The 18,710-nt window shown below is 41.5% G+C and overlaps 3 protein-coding genes across 7 annotated transcripts; all 3 read left to right on the top strand.

The window, feature by feature from the left end:
* The first annotated feature begins 1,291 nt into the window (after positions 1 to 1,291).
* tp53i3 (tumor protein p53 inducible protein 3) lies at positions 1,292 to 5,925 on the top strand. Of its 2 annotated transcripts, none has more exons than XM_008399032.3 (6): positions 1,292 to 2,303; positions 3,053 to 3,226; positions 3,305 to 3,572; positions 4,354 to 4,566; positions 5,250 to 5,446; positions 5,632 to 5,925. In XM_008399032.3, exons 2-6 carry the CDS (start codon positions 3,086 to 3,088, stop codon positions 5,827 to 5,829), a joined length of 1,017 nt encoding a protein of 338 aa, XP_008397254.1. In that variant the 5' UTR covers positions 1,292 to 2,303; positions 3,053 to 3,085; the 3' UTR covers positions 5,830 to 5,925. The 2 variants fall into 2 exon arrangements, with proteins under 2 accessions (XP_008397254.1, XP_008397253.1); XM_008399031.2 differs by lacking the exon at positions 1,292 to 2,303 and adding an exon at positions 2,337 to 2,931.
* Positions 5,926 to 6,535: 610 nt separating this feature from the next.
* Positions 6,536 to 13,419, top strand: dnajc5gb (DnaJ (Hsp40) homolog, subfamily C, member 5 gamma b). 3 transcript variants are annotated; one of them, XM_008399029.3, is made up of 6 exons: positions 6,536 to 6,936; positions 7,186 to 7,362; positions 8,652 to 8,865; positions 8,959 to 9,109; positions 9,455 to 9,502; positions 11,147 to 13,419. In XM_008399029.3, exons 2-6 carry the CDS (start codon positions 7,250 to 7,252, stop codon positions 11,245 to 11,247), a joined length of 627 nt encoding a protein of 208 aa, XP_008397251.1. In that variant the 5' UTR covers positions 6,536 to 6,936; positions 7,186 to 7,249; the 3' UTR covers positions 11,248 to 13,419. The 3 variants fall into 3 exon arrangements, with proteins under 3 accessions (XP_008397251.1, XP_008397250.1, XP_008397252.1); XM_008399028.3 differs by having other exon boundaries at positions 6,539 to 6,936; positions 7,233 to 7,362; XM_008399030.3 differs by lacking the exon at positions 9,455 to 9,502 and having other exon boundaries at positions 6,544 to 6,936; positions 7,233 to 7,362.
* Positions 13,420 to 13,491: 72 nt separating this feature from the next.
* On the top strand, positions 13,492 to 17,842 carry LOC103458336 (proton-coupled zinc antiporter SLC30A2-like). Of its 2 annotated transcripts, XM_008399027.3 has the most exons (8): positions 13,492 to 13,622; positions 13,712 to 13,887; positions 14,088 to 14,234; positions 14,996 to 15,149; positions 15,884 to 16,076; positions 17,067 to 17,172; positions 17,267 to 17,395; positions 17,475 to 17,842. In XM_008399027.3, exons 1-8 carry the CDS (start codon positions 13,558 to 13,560, stop codon positions 17,591 to 17,593), a joined length of 1,089 nt encoding a protein of 362 aa, XP_008397249.1. In that variant the 5' UTR covers positions 13,492 to 13,557; the 3' UTR covers positions 17,594 to 17,842. The 2 variants fall into 2 exon arrangements, with proteins under 2 accessions (XP_008397249.1, XP_017157936.1); XM_017302447.2 differs by lacking the exons at positions 17,067 to 17,172; positions 17,267 to 17,395.
* Positions 17,843 to 18,710: the final 868 nt, after the last annotated feature.

Genomic DNA, 18,710 nt, shown 5'->3' with positions numbered 1-18,710 from the left:
ATTCTCTTCCGCTTATCCGGTGTCTGGTCGCGGGGGCAGCAGCTTCAGGAGGGAGGCCCAGACTTCCCTCTCCCCAGCCACTTCTTCCAGCTCCTCCGGAGGAATCCCAAGGCGTTTCCAGGCCAGCCGAGAGACATAGTCCCTCCAGTGTGTCCTGGGTCTTCCCCGAGGCCTCCTCCCGGTGGGACGTGCCCGGAACACCTCACCAGAGAGGCGTCCAGGAGGCATCCTGACCAGATGCCCGAGCCACCTCAACTGGCTCCTCTCGACGTGGAGAGGACTCTACTCTGAGTCCCTCCCGGATGACCGAGCCTCTCACCCTATCTCTAAGGGAGAGCCCAGCCACCCTGCGGAGGAAACCCATTTCGGCCGCTTGTACCCGTGATCTCGTTCTTTCGGTCATGACCCAAAACTCATGACCATAGATGAGGGTGGGAACGTAGATCGACCGGTAAATCGAGAGCTTCGCTTTTTGACTCAGCTCTCTCTTCACCACGACGGACCGGTACAGCGCCTGCTTCATGGCAGACGCTGCCCCAATCCGCCTGTCGACCTCCCGCTCCCTTCCTCCCTCATTCGTGAACAAGATCCCCAGATACTTAAACTCCTCCACTTGAGGCAGGACGACCACCCTGACCCGGAGAAGGCACTCTACCCTTTTCCGGCTCAAGACCATGGCCTCGGATTTGGAGGCACTGAGCCTCATCCCGGCCGCTTCACACTCGGCTGCGAACCGCTCCAGTGAGAGCTGCAGATCACGTTCCGATGAAGCCAACAGGACCACATCATCCGCAAAAAGCAGAGATGCGATCCTAAGGCCACGAAAACGGATCCCCTCAACACCTCGGCTGCGCCTAGAAATTCTGTCCATAAAAGTAATGAACAGAATCGGTGACAAAGGGCAGCCTTGGCGGAGTCCAACTCTCACCGGAAACGAGCCCGACTTACTGCCGGCAATGCGGACCAGACTCTGACACCGGTCATACAGGGACTTGACAGCCCGTATCAAAGGGCCCGGTACCCCATACTCCCGGAGTACCCCCCACAAGGCCTCCCGAGGGACACGGTCGAACGCCTTCTCCAAGTCCACAAAACACATGTAGACTGGTTGGGCGAACTCCCATGCACCCTCCAGGACCCTGCTGAGGGTGTAGAGCTGGTCCAGTGTTCCACGACCAGGACGAAAACCACACTGCTCTTCCTGAATCCGAGGTTCGACTATCCTATGGACCCTCCTCTCCAGGACCCCTGAATAGACCTTACCAGGGAGGCTTAAGAGTGTGACCCCCCTGTAATTGTAGCACACCCTCCGGTCCCCCTTTTTAAACAGGGGGACCACCACCCCAGTCTGCCAATCCAGGGGAACTGCCCCCGATGTCCATGGGATATTGCAGAGTCGCGTGAGCCAACACAACCCTGCAACATCCAGAGCCTTAAGGAACTCCGGGCGGATTTCATCCACCCCTGGGGCCCTGCCACCGAGGAGCTTTTTGACCACCTTGGCGACCTCGTCCCCAGAGATTGGAGAGCCACCACCAGAGTCCCCAGGCTCAGCTTCCTCAACAGAAGGCATGTTGGTGGGATTGAGGAGGTCTTCGAAGTATTCCGCCCACCGGCCCACAACATTCCGAGTTGAGGTCAGCAGCACACCATCCCCACTATAAACAGTGTTGGTGCTGCACTGCTTCCCCCTCCTGAGACGCCGGATGGTGGACCAGAATCGCCTCGAAGCCGTACGGAAGTCTGTCTCCATGGCCTCTCCAAACTCCTCCCACGCCCGAGTTTTTGCCTCAGCGACAACCCGAGCCGAGTTGTCGCTGAGGTTGTCACCATAATATCTAACATGATAATTTAATGAACAAAATCAAAATAAAGTACAGAGAAGTTTGTTGTTTTATATGGGACAAGATGTGAAAAAGTTACGAATAACTAAGAAATATCATTGAAAATATGGGAAAGTTTGTGTTTTGCTATTTAAAATTAACATTTTAATATAACTCAAGTTTTTTTCATCTTTACCTTTAGAAACCAGACAGTAGGGTTATCTATTATTAGATTTGATTTTTTTTTTTCACCCCCCGAATATCCTTCCTGAAATATGTACGGACCACCTATTCAAGATAGAAAGCTACATTTTGTTGAAATGTTCCTTTAACGCCTATGTGGGCAGGTTAGTTACCTTGCCGCCCTCTGGAGGAGGGTGGGCCTACCTGCGCCGAACTGGACTCCAGCTCAAACTTGGCGCTACAAAACTTCCCAAAAGAGTCTCTTCAGAGCGGATTAACTATTTCCATCGCTGCTTGGTGAGTTCATTATACAGTTGTTCTTTGCCTCAACGCAGAAATAATCAGCTTCTGGTTGATTTGCATTTATTATGTCGGAATTATCTGTACGTTTCGCCTCTCACATCGCATCAGAGTTGTCAGCTACTTTGCTTTAATCAAAAACACTTGAAAGAGAGCGTTGGTATTTCAGCGCATGCGCACTGCGTACTAACCTGTAGTAACTCATTTCAAAACTAAATTACTACAGTTTTTTTGTTTCTCTTCTGCGTTTCTATACTTTGTTCATTCCGTTCTCGTTTCTTTCTTCTGCTTTATAGTTTTGTTATTCGCTGTCTTTGCCATCCCCACTGCTTACTATACGGTACGGAAAGCAGAAGCGTCCGAAGAATCTACACGCATACGCTTTTATTCATCAGACGGCTGAAAGCGGCTGCTGTTTAAATTGTCACTTTTAGTTGATCACGTTTCTCTTTTAAGTCAAGCTTCTGTTTACTTTTATATATATAATTTTTAATGTTCATTTTATCTCTTCTTTTTCTTCAACACTTTATTACTTTTATCACATTACGTTAGCCAACCCTTAGATTATAAAATGCCTCACATCCTTCAAACTGGGATTTTTATGCTAAGAAAAACCTACAACGCAGTAAGTGGATGAAAATCTATAACAATTATTATGCAAATATATGTATAGATGAAGTATCTGTGTAAAAAGTAAAACCTCACTATCACGTCTAATTGAATTGCTTCTTTGCTGTATTTTGTAGAGCTGGGTTAAGAGTTGCTCGAGCTTTGCAAAGATGATGCGGGCAGTTTGTGTTGACGTCCCTGGAGGACCAGAGAACCTGGTGCTGCGCTCCATCCCCAGACCTACACCCAAAAACGGAGAGGTCCTAATTAAAGTCCACGCGGCTGCCCTCAACAGGGCCGACTTGTTGCAGGTTTGGCCAAATTAGAGCAGGAATCTGTGGTTTGGATTGAAGGAGATTTTAGAAACTTATCATGGTTTCCTTCTGCAGAGAAGAGGTTTGTATCCTTCTCCTGCGGGTGAGAGCGACATAATCGGTCTGGAGGTCGCTGGAACGGTGGACGGTCTGGGTCAAGGCCTGAAGGGGAACTGGAAACCAGACAACAGGGTGATGGCTCTGCTGGCTGGAGGAGGATATGCTGAATATGTTTCTGTTCCCGAGGAGCTTTTAATGCCGGTGCCCGACAACCTCACGTTCTGCCAGGCCGCTGCCATCCCGGAGGCGTGGCTCACCGCTTTTCAGCTGCTGGTTTTTATAGGTACACTGATAATGACAGCAATATGCTGAAATGTTTAGTTATGATTAGATAACACGGACCAACGTAGGGTGAAGCACAGTACCTTACAAAAATTATTCGTGCTTCAGTTGTTGAACTTTTAAACCACTTCAACGTGAAAGACCAACACAAAGTGGTACTTAAGTGGTCAGGACTTTAACTAGACTGTTATAACTCATACTTTTGGATCAAAACCAATAAACAGCCCTGGCTGTATGGTTGTTCTGCTGAAAGTGCATAACTTTGAATCGTGCGCTACGTTGAGTTGGTTTTGCACATAAAATTATGAGAAAATGCAGCTAAGTTTGAGGGTTTAACGTCACGAAATGAGAAAAGCTTGTAAGAGCGTGGGTGGCTTTACAAAATACTGTAAATACTCTGCAAAAACACAAAATCTCACCAAGTCACTTTGATCTAGTTTCTAGAGCAAATATCATACAAATAACTTTTTTTTGTGAGATTTAGATTATTTTTATTCAATAAGTCCTTAATATTGATGAAAAAAGTACTAGTTTTTTCATTAAAAAAACTAGATTGTTTCACTTTTAACAATCTAAACTTTGTTTTATGTGAAATAATATTAAGTACTAAAACATTTGCACTTGAAACTAGACCAAAAATACTTTGTAAGATTTTGTGTTCTTGGAGTTTATCTACCCAGCTTTTAATTTCACACCTTTTGAATGAGCTGCTGTACTAAAAAAAAACAAAAAAAACATAATTTTTCATTTCCATGCGTCCCATCGTTTGTTTTCCACCACAGCGCAGGTGAAGCAGGGTGAAGTGGTGCTAGTTCACGCCGGAGCCAGCGGTGTGGGAACGGCTGCCGTCCAGCTGGCCCGTCTGTTCGGTGCTGTGCCCGTCGTCACAGCGGGGAGCCGAGAGAAGCTGCAGCTGGCTGAGAAGCTGGGTGCAGCGGCTGGATACAACTACAAGGAGGAGAGCTTTGCTCAGGGAGTCCATGACTTCACAGGAGGTAAATGTGACACTCTGCAAACGACTCTTAAAGTCTTATTTGATTAAAACGAGTTCCAATCGATTGGCTAATAACATCCGCTTCGACTGTCTTTTGGTGTTCTAGTTTGGCCGCCATTTAGAAGATTTGGCTGCTGGTCATCCTTAAGCGGAGCCAGTTGATATAGAAACAAAGATGGCGGGGCCATACCAGAAAGGGGAAAGAGAAACGGTCCAAACAGAGTTTGGAGTGGGATGTAAAATGCACTTTGTGCGGTTCTGTTTTTTGAAATATAAACTCTCAATAAGCTCCTTAAGTTATCAGCTTATTAACGCTCATTCAGGCGAGCTGTATGACAGAGCAGCACCAACTTCTTATTCAAAAATGTTTGATTTTCTATTACTACGAAGGCAAAGATGTACAATGTATTCGAAGGAGGAGAAAATTTCCACCAAAAAAGTTGAAGATATTCAACATTTTAAAGTCAAACATTTCTAGAAAATTTTTGAGATTCATCTCAAAATTTCAGAGATTTTCTCTTAGCAGAAATTTGCTCCTCTTTTTTTTTTCTGTCTACAATGGCCGCCCTAATACACTTATCAATTAATCATCGTCGATCGATAAGATCAGTCAGCATTAGATTAACTAATTAACTGATAACTTCCTTCCCTAGTACTGTAGTGTCTTGTGTGGTAATTTTCCAGGAAAAGGAGCGGATGTGATCCTCGACTGCATCGGTGGGAGTAACTGGGAGAAGAACGTGAGCTCCCTGGCGGTGGACGGCAGATGGGTTCTGTACGGCACCATGGGAGGCAGGGCAGTGGAGGGAGACCTGCTGGGCAAGATGCTGTCCAAGCGAGGCCGCTTACTCTGCAGCCTCCTCCGCTCTCGCAGCCTTCACGTGAGAAACTTCTCGGCTGCTCTTTTCATTCCTTGCACTGCAACTACATCTATTGCGCAAGGGTGGAAGTTTTGCTCTTCCTGTCTCTTCCTGGTGTCCGGTGTTCCGAAATTTACAAATTTTTGTGTTGCACTTGAAACACTTCCTGGGTAAATCACTAATTTATGCGTATGTTTCGTCCACAGTACAAGGCGGACCTGGTTAGAGCTTTTGCGGACAGGGCGCTGCCATGTTTCTCAGAGCAGCCTGCCACCTTGAGGCCAGTGATTGACAGCACATATAAGCTGGAGGACATCGCAGAGGCTCACAGACACATGGAAGCAAACAGAAACATGGGGAAAATTATTGTTACTGTGACTCCACAAAGTGAGGAGACGCCTTGACTGACACACCGCTGCGAAGTGTTTAATTTGGCCAGAGGTAATGAATTATACATTACTGAGATATGGTTCAATCAATAATAAAATGGTCTAAATGTGGTTTTCTGCTGTGTCAATTATTCTGCAAAGGAGGATTGCCTGATACTTAATGCTTAATATTGGTTTGCTGAAGATCTACACATAGAATACGAAGTCTATAAAAAGTTATACAATCTAAAAACTACAAAAACAAAAAGCAAAGAACAAAAACAGACTATATCTGTGCCTTTGCACACACAATTTTAAAACCATATTCATGTTTTATCAAATGTAAAAAAATAAATAATTTAAATAGTTTGTAATTCGTTGAGACAATAATAAGCACAGGAAACACGTTGGAAGTGAGCCATTTCCCTTTCAATTCAACTTGACTTAATAAACAGCTAGCTTTGTCTAATAACCTTAACAAAAGGTAAATGCCATATAAAAACAGATTGAGGTGCATAACGCCACAAATGAGTTGGCAGCAGCTCAATTACACAATTCACCGCAATGAACACAAAAATAACCTATGAAAAGTAAGTTTCCTATTATAAATGTAATAATTTAGATAAGCAACACTGTATTTACAACGTGGCTCAACTTGAATAGATTATTGTCCTTTTATTTAAATAATGAACCGTCATTAATTTTCATCAACTGAAGAATAAAACATGCCATGTGTGCTTGGCATGTTCTCATGGCTACGTAAGGAGTAAAATATTGCTTTATGAGTTGTGCTATCGCTGTATTTCACATACCAAATATAATCGCCTCTTGATTAAATCAGATGCTATGCAGATTAGAGGTTTACGGCTGTTGGAGACCGAGCCAGCGTGTGACCACGTATTTCGCACTGGGTGTTTCGACCAGGAACCTCCCTCTCTCTTTTTATGACTCCGTTTTTTTCCCCCCCTGTTTTTCTTTTTCTTTTTACCCAGAGTTCATTTCTGTCTCAAATCTTCCGGGCCCTTTCGGGAGTTCAGTCAGAAAGTTGCTAACTAGTTTCTCGTTGCCGTAAAGTTTTAGACGGAGTTTTTGTCGGACTCTATGTTTCGACAGACGTCTGGGACATTAACCTCTCCACCGTCGGTAGGTTTCATTTTGTTCGTCCTGTGACGTTTACCGGTAATGTTGTCGGGCTGAGTTGAAGCTCACATGGTTTAGCATGAAGTGACATAAACCTTTAAAAGTACTTGAAGTCATGAGAATGTTCTCCGAACTTGTTAAACCGCAGTTATCGTGTACAAAGGTGCTGTCAGGATTCAGAGGACCGTCTCACTGTTTATTGCAACATAGGTTCTGTTTGCTGACTTCCTCACCTGTGGTTTGAAATTACAGCTCGTGTTTGTTGGTAAATGTCGTATTTGTCGGCGTTCCTGTCACAGCCAGCGTTTATTAAACCATGGAGGACCCAAACATGCCTCAGAGAAAAATGTCCAGGGCCGGAGAAAGCTTGTACGTGGTCCTGGGTTTGGAGAAAGGAGCGAGCCCTGACGAGATAAAAAGGGCTTATAGGTAAGTTTATTATTTGTTAGTTATTAATGTTTACAAATTGCCCGCAGTTTACGTGGCTAATTGGGTGCTTAGTAATTTACAATTTGATATACAAGTAACTGATTCACTTACAAGTCACGTATATTAATCGCTGCCACTGGCAGATTGCCATGATTCATCATTAAAGGTGCTAAAATGTTCTAATATTGTAATTAATCCTCATTAAGAAAGCACATTGTGCCTTCAAAAAATGTTTCAACGCGTTATTAGGAATGGTATCGAGTGTCAAGTTTTGTTGTTCGTATTGTGATAATCCTAATAATATCATTTAAACAATATTTTAAACTGAGATTTCAGGCTTTTTAGAAGTATATTCAAAGTTTCACTTCCTGAAAAGTTTATTTATTGTCAAACTTTTCCACAATATTACAGTTTTTTGTTTGTTTTTTTGGAGAAAAATGTGGTTCTATGGCTTCAGTAAATAATATCTACCTGCAGGATAGTACTCAGTCATTTTGGTTTGATTTGTGATCATAATTACTCATATTTCATTGGAGTCATTTGGTCCAATCTGCTGTAAAAAATATATATATATTTATCATAAAATGAGATTAGAAGTAAGATTTGATCTATGTCACTTTAATCTTTAATACAGGTCGTCTTGAATACGAAGCCTGTGTGTCATTAAAATATAAAAAGTAGCATAAATCTTTTAGAATAAAAGAAAATATTTGACTAAAAAAAGAGAAAAAGAAAGTGACACAGTAGAAGGAGCACAAAATTATTTGTTCACGTGTGTAAAAAGGAAGTAGGAAGCAAAGAATAGACCACAAATGGATATGAAAGGGACTAAATTGATTCACAGACGTAAATTCACTGTGACAGTGGTGACATCTTACCCACAAATCTGAAAAAACCCCACTAACATGTGTTTAAGATCTTAACATTAAGCTTAACAGTGCACACTTTCTTTCTTATTTTTTAGATTATGCTGCTAAAGCTGCTAAGACTTGCTGCAGAAGTGACCAAAACCCAATTTTAAAAAATAATTAATCTATTCTTAGCAGCCGTTTGGTGAATGATTGGCAGCTGGTTAATGCACAACCTGGATTTTTAAAAATCTGTTTTGTAGCTTCACCAGCCAACCTTCATTAATTTCAGTCGCCTTAATCCTTCTTGTTAGAACCGTTTGATAAGTTTGCTGCTGCTTGTGCTGCCAGTGGTAACTTTTATGGCTGCAGTTCAGTTGTGCTGATCCAAGGCACTTTCTGTTTCACGCTACCTAAATCATAATCATAATGTTCCTTCAGGAAATTGGCATTGAAGTATCACCCTGACAAGAACCCGGACAACCCAGCTGCTGCTGAGAAGTTCAAGGAGATCAACAACGCCAACGCCATCCTCAACGACGAGAACAAGCGCAAAATCTACGACGAATATGGCTCCATGGGCCTCTCTGTGGCCGAGCAGTTTGGTGAAGACGGCGTCAAATATCATTTCCTCATGTCAAAGTGCTGGTTCAAGGTGAGGCTTGGCTTGGCAGAGGAAGAAACCAGAGGATTTACGGAGCGGTGACGTTTAGTTGGTTTGAGTACGACTAACATTCATGTCTTCCAGGCGCTGTTTTGCTGCTGCACTATCTTCACCTGCTGCTGCTGTTTCTGCTGCTGCTGCTTCTGCTGCGGGAAGTGCAAAAGCGGAGAGGAGGAAGAGCATCCCATCATCGACCCGGAAGACCTGGAGGCGGAGCTCAGAGAGCAGGAAGAAGGTGAGGAGCCGCCGGGTCTGTTTCTGATTCATGTTGTGCTGTGACGGATGAAAACGTGCCACTTTTCACTTTGGACATTTTAACTTTTAACTTTGGACATTTTAAATGAATGGAGTTTTATGGTTTGATAGTAATGCTACTTTACAATATTAAATCATGAAATCTACATTTTTAACAATGATTTTTGTTAATTTTTGGGTTTGCGTTGTTAAATCATCAAACATCTGCAAGAAAAAAAAAACTTTTTTTTTCTTTTTTAATGAAGGATTTATTTTTTTTTTTTTCAATTTGGACACTTTGTGTATTTATTTAAATGTTTTTGTAATACTAAATTGTGTTTTCCAGCACCAGGCCATGTAATAGTTATTCAGCCCAGCTCCTCTCAGACCTCAGGTAACTGTCGTTCCTCCTCAGGTAACCTTGATCTCCAATCGGCTCCCTGCTGCTTGATTCAACCGGCTGAGCTGTTTTCATGCTGATTTTATGCCGTATGCATCACAATGCTGTCATAAAAAGAAAACAGTAGAAGAAGAGCACAAATCACATTCCGTGCAATAGTATTTTTACTCCGTATTGTCACGTCAATGTCAGTAAAAGGGTCTGAACTACTTTGTGTTGGTCGGTTGTATGAAAACCTTCCAAGGTGTTTCAATGCTTTTTCAGAGCTTTGTGAATGTCGGTAGTCAAAGCCGATAGGTTCCTTTTTGTTTGTTTATGGTCCACCATAAAGCAAAGGGCACCGCGGCGCTGGTTGAATATCACCAGGTAAATATGACACTGCAGATCAGCGCGGCCGGTTTCTGCTGCTTCCACGTCAGATAACGAGCGACTGATCGGGAAATCGTCTTGATGAGCTGCCTGAGCTACCATTGGTTTTTGTTTGGGGTTTTTTTTTTTTTTTTTTTCCCCACTGATCAAGATAAAATGTATCCGAAGGAAGAATCGGTTGATGTTTAATCTGTAAATGAAAAGAACCAGAAAGATGAGAACTGATTCATATCCGATTTATGCGGAAACGGATGATGAGGGTGAACTTGACGTTTTTATTAGGGAGAAACGGATCAAGCGCAGTGGGGAATGTTTTCCCAGAAAGATGATTAAGACTTTTCAGCATTATTGTTTTGGTTTTTTTGTCATTATTATGGCAATAAAAGCCACAGATCAGCTGTTCTTTAAAGGTCAAAGTTTGACAGGTCAGGCGCTCCTGCTGCTTATGCTCCGTCCTCAGCTGTGTTGTGTTATGCTTTTGGTACCTTGGTGTTATTTACTTCATGTTTCATTTCCATTGTATTATCGTTTTATTATATATGGAAACTGGAAGGTAACTTGTGATTAAGTGACTTGCTTAGAGGCACATCAACATGTGGCAGCAAGAAACTGGAATTACACCAAACTCCACTCATCCAGCTTCATTCTGTATTTGCATTTTTTCCACGCAAACATTTATTAGAAGTTTTAATTTCTGCTGATTTTAGTTACATTTTACAGCTAATGAAAACCCAAAATTCAGCTTCTCTCAAAATTGCTGTATTGCATACAATAAAAAAACAAGACAAGAAAAAATCTTTTCAACTGACAGAAAATGTGCGTGTGCTGCACAGTTCCCTCATGATGACTGGTGATCAGAAAACTGAGCTTCGTGCATCTCCATTTTTCTTTTTTATTCTGTTTGTGGGAACGGAGAGCATAGATCTGATTTTGGGAGGCCTCAGTTGAGCCTGCATAGTTTCAATATGGTAATTTGTTTTTATTTAATACGCCCAGTTATTAAAGGAGGAACATTCCCTCCTCATCAGATGAATGCGGCATAGCTGGCTTTATAGGGTCATCCATCAAAGATGTTTTTTAATTAAGGAAGTCTTGCCGTTATCGACATCATTCTGTGCATATGTGCATGCGACTTTCAAGCATCCAATCACAAAGCTTCAAGCTTAATTTCCCCTGGCATAAAATCCCGTCTGTGGCATTCAGCGCTCCGATCTGCAGATACGGTGACTGTTGGAAACAAACGGTTTGTTCCTTTGTGTCGTTTTGCAGGTGAGAACGCACCGATCGTGATTCAGCCTCAGGCATCCAACGGCACCTCGAGCCCCGCAGAGGCCCAACCTGGACCTGGCGAGGATGGAATGAGTGAATAAATCCACGGATGAGTGAGTCTTTAAGAAGACGAGCTTCACTTTGTTTTTTGTTTTTTTGGGACTTTGTGTGAACTCGAGGTCTCACCAGCTGCTGGTGTTCAAACCAACGCACAGGAAACGTATCGGGCCTTTCTGTTTACATGAATCATTCTTCATAATGGTATTGCCATGTTTTGTTTTGTTTTGTTTTGATGACAAAGCCTTGCAGATCAAAACCACTGATCTCTCAAAAAACTGTTGTTTTATTTTTTTGCTTGTGCACTTTAAACTCACAGGTTAGTGTAAAAGTTGCCATAGTGGTCTGAAAACGTCTCCGCTCAGGATTCCTACATGTGGACATCTGTTTTATTTTTTACATAAATATACATATATTTAACAGGCTAATTCAGATTATTCATATTATTTGAGGCCAACCACTTGTCTTCCTGTAAATATTCACGTAGGAATAAATGACCTAATGACTTTTGGGTTGACACATCCGGTGTTTCTCTGTTGGGTGATGCTGGTCTATCTGTACTTCAAATGTCTTTTCTAATCATCTTCATGTGAGAGTTGGATGGTTTTTAAGCTTTTTTTTTTTCTTCTTTCTTCACTCAATCTGATTATTTTATATATTTTATATAATATATAATTTACACATAAAGCCAGCACGGCCGCAGCTAGCTACTTTTACCTTTTTATTAGGTAATCTTTAATTAGCCGGCTTAAAAAGGCGTTTACATTATTTATTCTGCTCAGCTGTGGCTTGGCGAGGTCGTCGGTGTTACTCGTGGGCCCCTATGAGATTATTACGGTATGATGACCTTGAGTGGAAATACTACAGTTTCACAGAAATAAAGAGGTAACGATAATATGATTTTCATTTTGATGTGTAGTCTTAAGTAAAAATTGGCAATAAACGCCTAAAATTTAAGGGCTGGTTACAGGGAAACATCCATTTTTGACAGTTAGCCACGCTGCCAGCTCATCCTACCAACGAGCAATCATACATGCTACTCATAACTTAACTTGCTTTTGTCTGTTTTTGTGACCAGAAATGTTCCCAAACTTCCAAATTTTTTTTTTTTTTTTTTTTTTTTTTTAAGATAAACGATAAAATTGCTGGAGTTGTCCTTTAGCCTCCTGACCACCAGGGTGCAGCACCAGTTAGGTGGAGAGGTTGGGCTGCTCTGCGCTCACCCTGGCACTTTCTCTCATTACAGTGTTAGAAAGACATGATGAAAAATGTTCGTGGTTTTGAAATTGTAACTCGTTTAAAAACGTTTATCAGTCACCGTTCTGTGTATCTTCATTATTTAGCAACAACACAGTAGTTTGCGCTAAAAGGCTGTAGCATTGAGCGCAGCATTTGGAGAGAAGCAATCGGGAAGTTTCCATCTGGTCTCAGGGAGACACTTCGAAAACTGGCCTGCAGGGGGAGCCAGAGGCACACTTTCCTTTAGCATTTTAAAGGAAACGGCCTCGTGGCTGCTTCTGATTCTCTAAAGTAATCTGCACAGTTTATTATTGGACAGTTGGATAAGCTGTAGTTAATCATGTAACCAAAAGTGTACTGCTTTTATTAAAAATTTGACTTTATTATACAAACCCAACCAAGAGGTTCGTGGAGGTGTTGAAGGTAATTTGCTGCTGCAGCACCGTTTTGAAATGAGCTATCACCACAACAGGAATGTCATGTGTCCAAACTGTCAGGTGAATATGTCAATACCATTTTTACAAAATATCTCCACGTTGGTTTTGGTTTGTTTAAACCATATATCTTCTCCGTCTTGTATCTGGTGATGGGATCAAAACGTTTTTGGTTTTTTGTTTTAGGCGTATATGGTAAATTATTCTGTGAATTCAGATCTGAATTTTTGATTGTAGGTTTTTTCATTCATATTGTATTTTTATATTTATAATAATTTTTTTGCCTCGTATCTGGATTTGCTAGTGGTCTGTACTCTCTTCCTTCTGCCTGAATGAAATTATGAAAAAGTCTGTATAACTAATGGAAATGACTCTGAAGTGCCTGAATATATTCTTATATATCCTGTTCATTTTTACTAGAATATTAAATGAACTTTTTTTTTTCCCCTCAACATTCCAAATATTTTTCTACTTTTTAGCGTTTTTGTAAAATTATAGCAACATAAATGTATCATGAAATAAATTTCTTGGCTATCATGGAAATATTAGATTTTTTTTTTTGTTTGTTTCACATCATCATTGGCTCCTGTAGCGCTCCACCCTCGCCAGATAACTCGTGTTAGAACAGGTGGCAGGTTTTCAAGGTTTACTTCCACCTCTAATGCAAAAACAGCTGAAAGTATGGACTCGCCGTCTGACTCGGAATCGCAGCTCCTCGTTGAGACTTACCTGGAGCCTCTCACAAGGTGCCTGTAACCGTCTGGTCTCAGCCTTTCAGCATGGTTTGCTTCTCTAGTCTCGACTGAAATATCTGAAATGTTGTGTTACCTGGCAGGTCGAGTCCTACGGGGATTAGGGATTCCGATTCGGAGCTCGGTGAAGATGCCTGCAGCGTGGAGCAGGAGTTGGGCGACGTGTTAAAGTCTGAAAATATGACGAGACTTGTGGCCAGAAGGAAGCTCCTCGTCGCCTGCGCAGTCAGCCTCGTTTTTATGACCGGAGAGGCGATCGGTGAGATGCAAGTTAATTTCCTGTGGCTCTTTTTTTTGTTTTTATTTTTTTCTATGAATTCTGTTGAAAGAACACGCTAAATTTATCTCTAGGATCTTATCGTGTTTTAAAAAAAAAAAAGGGGAAAAAATATCAGGTTTGAGCTGAAATAAAAACAATAAGATGCTTTTTTTTTTTTTTTTTTTTTTTTGATCCTCCAGGCGGATACGTGGCTCACAGTTTGGCCATCATGACGGACGCGGCTCATCTTCTGACGGACTTCGGCAGCATCGTGATCAGCATCTTCTCCCTGGAGGTTTCGTCCAGGCCTCAAACTCAAACCATGACTTTCGGCTGGCACCGAGCAGGTGGGACTGAGCGAGAGCTGCCAGATTTATATGGCAAAAGCTGCAATTAAGGACGCAGCCCTGCGTCTCCAACCATGGATTCGTTCACGAGCTTACTGGCAGCAGCTATCGATCTGTACTCCCAGATCGATGGCCTTCAAAAGCGGCATCAAATGAACTTTCTGCGTGTGGTTTCCATGATGAGGGGCTGTGAGTTTGAAGACATTTCTCCGTCATGCCTGCTGCTAGCGTGTGCTTGTTCTAAATGAAAAACGGCACTTTCTTCTTTTATTTTCAATTTTGACTTCCAATGATTCACTTCCTGCTAAAGCGCCCTCTGGTGGTTGAAGGAAAATTCACAGAAAAGCCGCACTGGGCTCAAAGCGTGGGGGGAAAGTAGCAGTTTATAGTCCGAACAATGCGGCACTTCAAATCTGCTGATTCTTGTTGGAAGCGAAACAAACTCCTAACATCACAAGTTTCCTCGTAATCATGCTTTTAAAAAAAAAAAAAAAAAAAAAATCAAGGAGTCTCATCTGACCTAGTTAAGTCTGGTTACCAGTGGCTAACAGAACGAGGCAAATCTGTGTGAGGTTAAATTTATACGCCAGGTTGCTACTCTTACCATAGAAACTGATCAATTTTAAATGACAGTAAAGCAAAAATAAATTGTTGAAAATAACTTCCTCGAATTGGATTTTCTAAAAGCATTAGGCTATTTCCGATGTTCAGTAGCATCTTGACTTTCACACATTTAAAGACTCGGCTGTTTGGCTGTGCAGAGATTCTGGGGATGTTCCTCTCCATCGTGTCGGTCTGGGCCGTGACGGTGGTTCTGGTCTTCTCAGCCGTGCAGAGGATCGCTGAGGGAGACTACGACATCGACGGTCAGATCATGCTCGTGACCTCGGCCTGTGCCGTGGTCGTCAATGTCCTGTGAGTGAGCCGTGTGATTTTTAGCCAAACGAACCCTGTTCTTAAGCTCAGGGTTCACACAGGTGCTTGAAATCCTTGAAAGTGCTGGTTGTTCAGTTTGCACAGTTTTGTAATGAAGTGCAATCTAGCATTTGATTAAAAAGCCTAAATTTGTCAAATGTTATTTACAGTTGAAACCAGGTATTTTCATGGACGGTTCATTCATTCATTCATTCCATTTCATTTATTTATTTATTTCGAACAGACATTCAAAAGTCTTAAGTTAAAGCTGACTAAACTTTACTTGCTTTATGTCGGTTTGAATTACCAAAAATAATTCCTATTTGTGAACTGCTAGAAAACTTGGTGACATTCTTTAGAGATTTTTTTTTCTTGCAACTATTTTTGTATCTTGTGCTTTAGCATTTTATGTGCGCAGGAACATTATTTATTTTATCCTGATTTTGTTAGGATTGTTTCTATGTAATATTTATTTTTCCTAATGGCTCAATAACTTATTGATCTGTGTAGGTCAAGTGTGTAGGATGTGTGAGAGACATTTCCAAACATAAATGTTATATTTTAATTTGTCGCTACTGAAGAATGTAAGACATTATTAATAACAGTAATAGATGAATAACAATGAATTGAAACTTTTTTTAAGTGTGGAGAATCTGGAGGAGCTTGAAAATGTTTGAATCAACAGGGAAAAGTGTGCAAACCCTGTAACTAATACGGACCTTTAACTCACGCAGGATGGTTCTGATTCTTCATCAGTCTGGCGCCTCACATGGCCACAACCACGGGGTCCCCATAGCGCAGAGGGACAAACGGACTCGGGGTCGTTGCCACAGCAACGCGAGCGTGAAGGCGGCCTTCGTCCATGTGTTGGGTGACCTGCTGCAGAGTGTTGGCGTCCTCCTGGCTGCTAGCATCATCCACTTCTGGGTGAGTTTCAGTAAAATCCCAGAGCAGAGTAACATGCCCAGACGTGTCCTCTCAGCTCACAGCGTCTGATTCATAACTTCACTTTGACTGGAGATCTGCTGTGTATTTTACAGTGGTTTGGAAAAAGTATTTCTATCTCGTTTCCTACATTTTGCCACCACAAACACCAACGTATTTCATTGAATTTGAAAAACAGACGCTTAACTTTGATAGACTATTTTTGCCATAGTTGGTTAAATGGAAGAGGGCGGATCGATATAAAATGCCGATAAATATCAAGTTGGTATCAGATATATTCTTAAGTTTTAGATTCCCTCTTGAAATTTTTGTTTGTTTTTGTAATGTCTCTGATCTACCTCAAAACAGTTTTGATTTTCTATCAAAGGACAATCTTTTTCACTTTATTTAGGAAAGAAATGTGCACACAAGTTATGCCAATAAGGTATTAACATGTTCTGTAGAAACTTGTAAAATCAGCCCAAATTCTGTCCTTGGATAGAAAAAATTAAATCAAACGAAAAACTACAAAAAAAACCTAAAAGTCGGAAGTTTGCCGATACAGCATCAACATCAGTAAAACTGTCACTGTATCGACTTGGTATTGGCCCAAACCAATCAAAAAACGCAATATGAAGTACCTGTGCATTTTGAATTCTTTTGTATAGTATTTTGTATTCTTTAAGATTTGAGCTTTTGAGACGCTAATTAGCTGCTCCTGGTTGTAAAAACAATTCCTTGCTGCCAGGGTTACAGAAAGAGGGGAAAAAAACTATTTGTGCACATCATCCAAAACCGAAGGGAATACTTATCTAAACGTGCAAGCAAAAAAAAAAAAAAGAACAAATCAGAATTAACATAGCTAACATGCTGCCACAGCAAATTACATAACTCAAGTTTGTGGTTATGTGAATAAAAAGATTTACATGAGTACGTTAGCAGCCTTTTAGTGCTTTATTGTTGACCTCAGCTAATGTACTTTCTCGCCGACAGCCTGAGTATAAAGTGGCAGATCCCATTTGCACCTTTCTGTTCTCCGTCGTCGTCGTCGGGACGACGCTTCCCGTCTCAAAGGAAGTGTTCAGGATACTGATGGAAGGTAAACGCTTTGCTCCGCGCGTGTTGCTGCTGACTGGAGCTTATTGACAGCAGGCGCCGCGCCGTCTTTCTGCCCGTGTGTTGGTCTTGTTTAGGCGCTCCTCAGGGCGTCGGCTCCGTTAGGGAGCAGCTGCTGTCCGTGGGAAAAGTCAAAGCTGTCAACGGTTTGCACACATGGAGCCTCAACATGGACCACTCTCTGCTTTCCGCACACATCACTATAGGTGGATAGACCTAAAACACGCCACAAAGGTGTTTAAGGAACCAGCTTCACCGTAGTCAACAAAATGTCTGTCTTCACAGATGAAGATGCGGATTCACAGATCATCCTCAGGAAGGCAACGAAGCTCCTTCGTTCCAAGTTTGGTTTCTCCAGCATCACAATCCAAGTGGAGCGATGCAAGACTTCATCTGAAAGATGATTCTGATTGGCTGCTCCCTCTTTGGCACCCAACTGCAGCTGGTTTTAAAAAGTGGAAAGACTATTGTGGCTGTCCTTATGCCAAAAGCTGCGTCCGTTATTTGGAGTACGCATAAAGTTTTCACCCAAACACCATGGAAATGAATGTCAATCATTATTATTCCAGGATGAAATTAAAGGATTTTTTTTGTTTGAGTTTATTGTTGGCTCAAATGTGACAATAAGTGAATAAATATGTCCCCTGTTAACATTTGGCTAATGTGTTTTAAATCAATCTTCTTTGTAGAGTTAGTAAAGCTTATTTAAATTGGTTGGTTACCTGGACAACACTTTTGTAAGCATTGGGCTTAAGCTTTCAATTGGTTTTGCACTTTATTTGTAGAGGGACAATCAATTTCAATCAACATAAATGAGATTGTAGCCAATGTTTACTAAATTTGTACAATAACCAGATGGGTTTTCTCAAAGGAGAGGCAATAACTCCAAAATCTACCTACTAATATATCACATCAGTATATTTACATGAATGAAAAAAACCTAAGGAAGATTGTCATACTGTATGCCACTTTTTGTACATACATTTTCCCTTCTGAAGCAAATTTCTGAATGACTGAAGTCAGGGTTGGTTTTGGCATCATTCTTCTCCATAGAGAACACGGTCAATGCGTCGAGACGATCCAGTTAACGATGCCAATTCACATCGGAGTTATAAAAAAGTAGATTATATTATGTAGGGCCTCTTTTAAGGTGTGCTCCCCACTTTTTTTTTTTTTTTTTCTTATTGAATAAAAATTCAAATTGACATACAAACATTAACATAACAGATCAGATTTCCACCCATCCCCCACCCGCACCAAATCGGCACATCAGAAAACACTTAGTCAAGACAATATGATGAATACACCACAAATTGATCCAAATCATTCAATAAGCATACAAAAAAAAGACTGTTATACACGCTGCTAAACAATGTCATTAACAGTCTTTCTTTGAAGGAATTTTAGTACAGGGCCCCATATTTTCTCAAACACACCGACTCTATCTTCATTGCAATATCTCAGTCTTTCCAGATGCAGAGTATTTGCTAGTTCCCCCAACCATAGATCAAATGTGGGCAC

Source organism: Poecilia reticulata, chromosome 22 (assembly GCF_904066995.2).
Source record: "Poecilia reticulata chromosome 22, P_reticulata-male-v2, whole genome shotgun sequence".
Classification (NCBI taxonomy): domain Eukaryota; kingdom Metazoa; phylum Chordata; class Actinopteri; order Cyprinodontiformes; family Poeciliidae; genus Poecilia; species Poecilia reticulata.
Note: the sequence above shows the minus strand (reverse complement) of the source record. Positions and strands in the feature narration are given on the sequence as shown.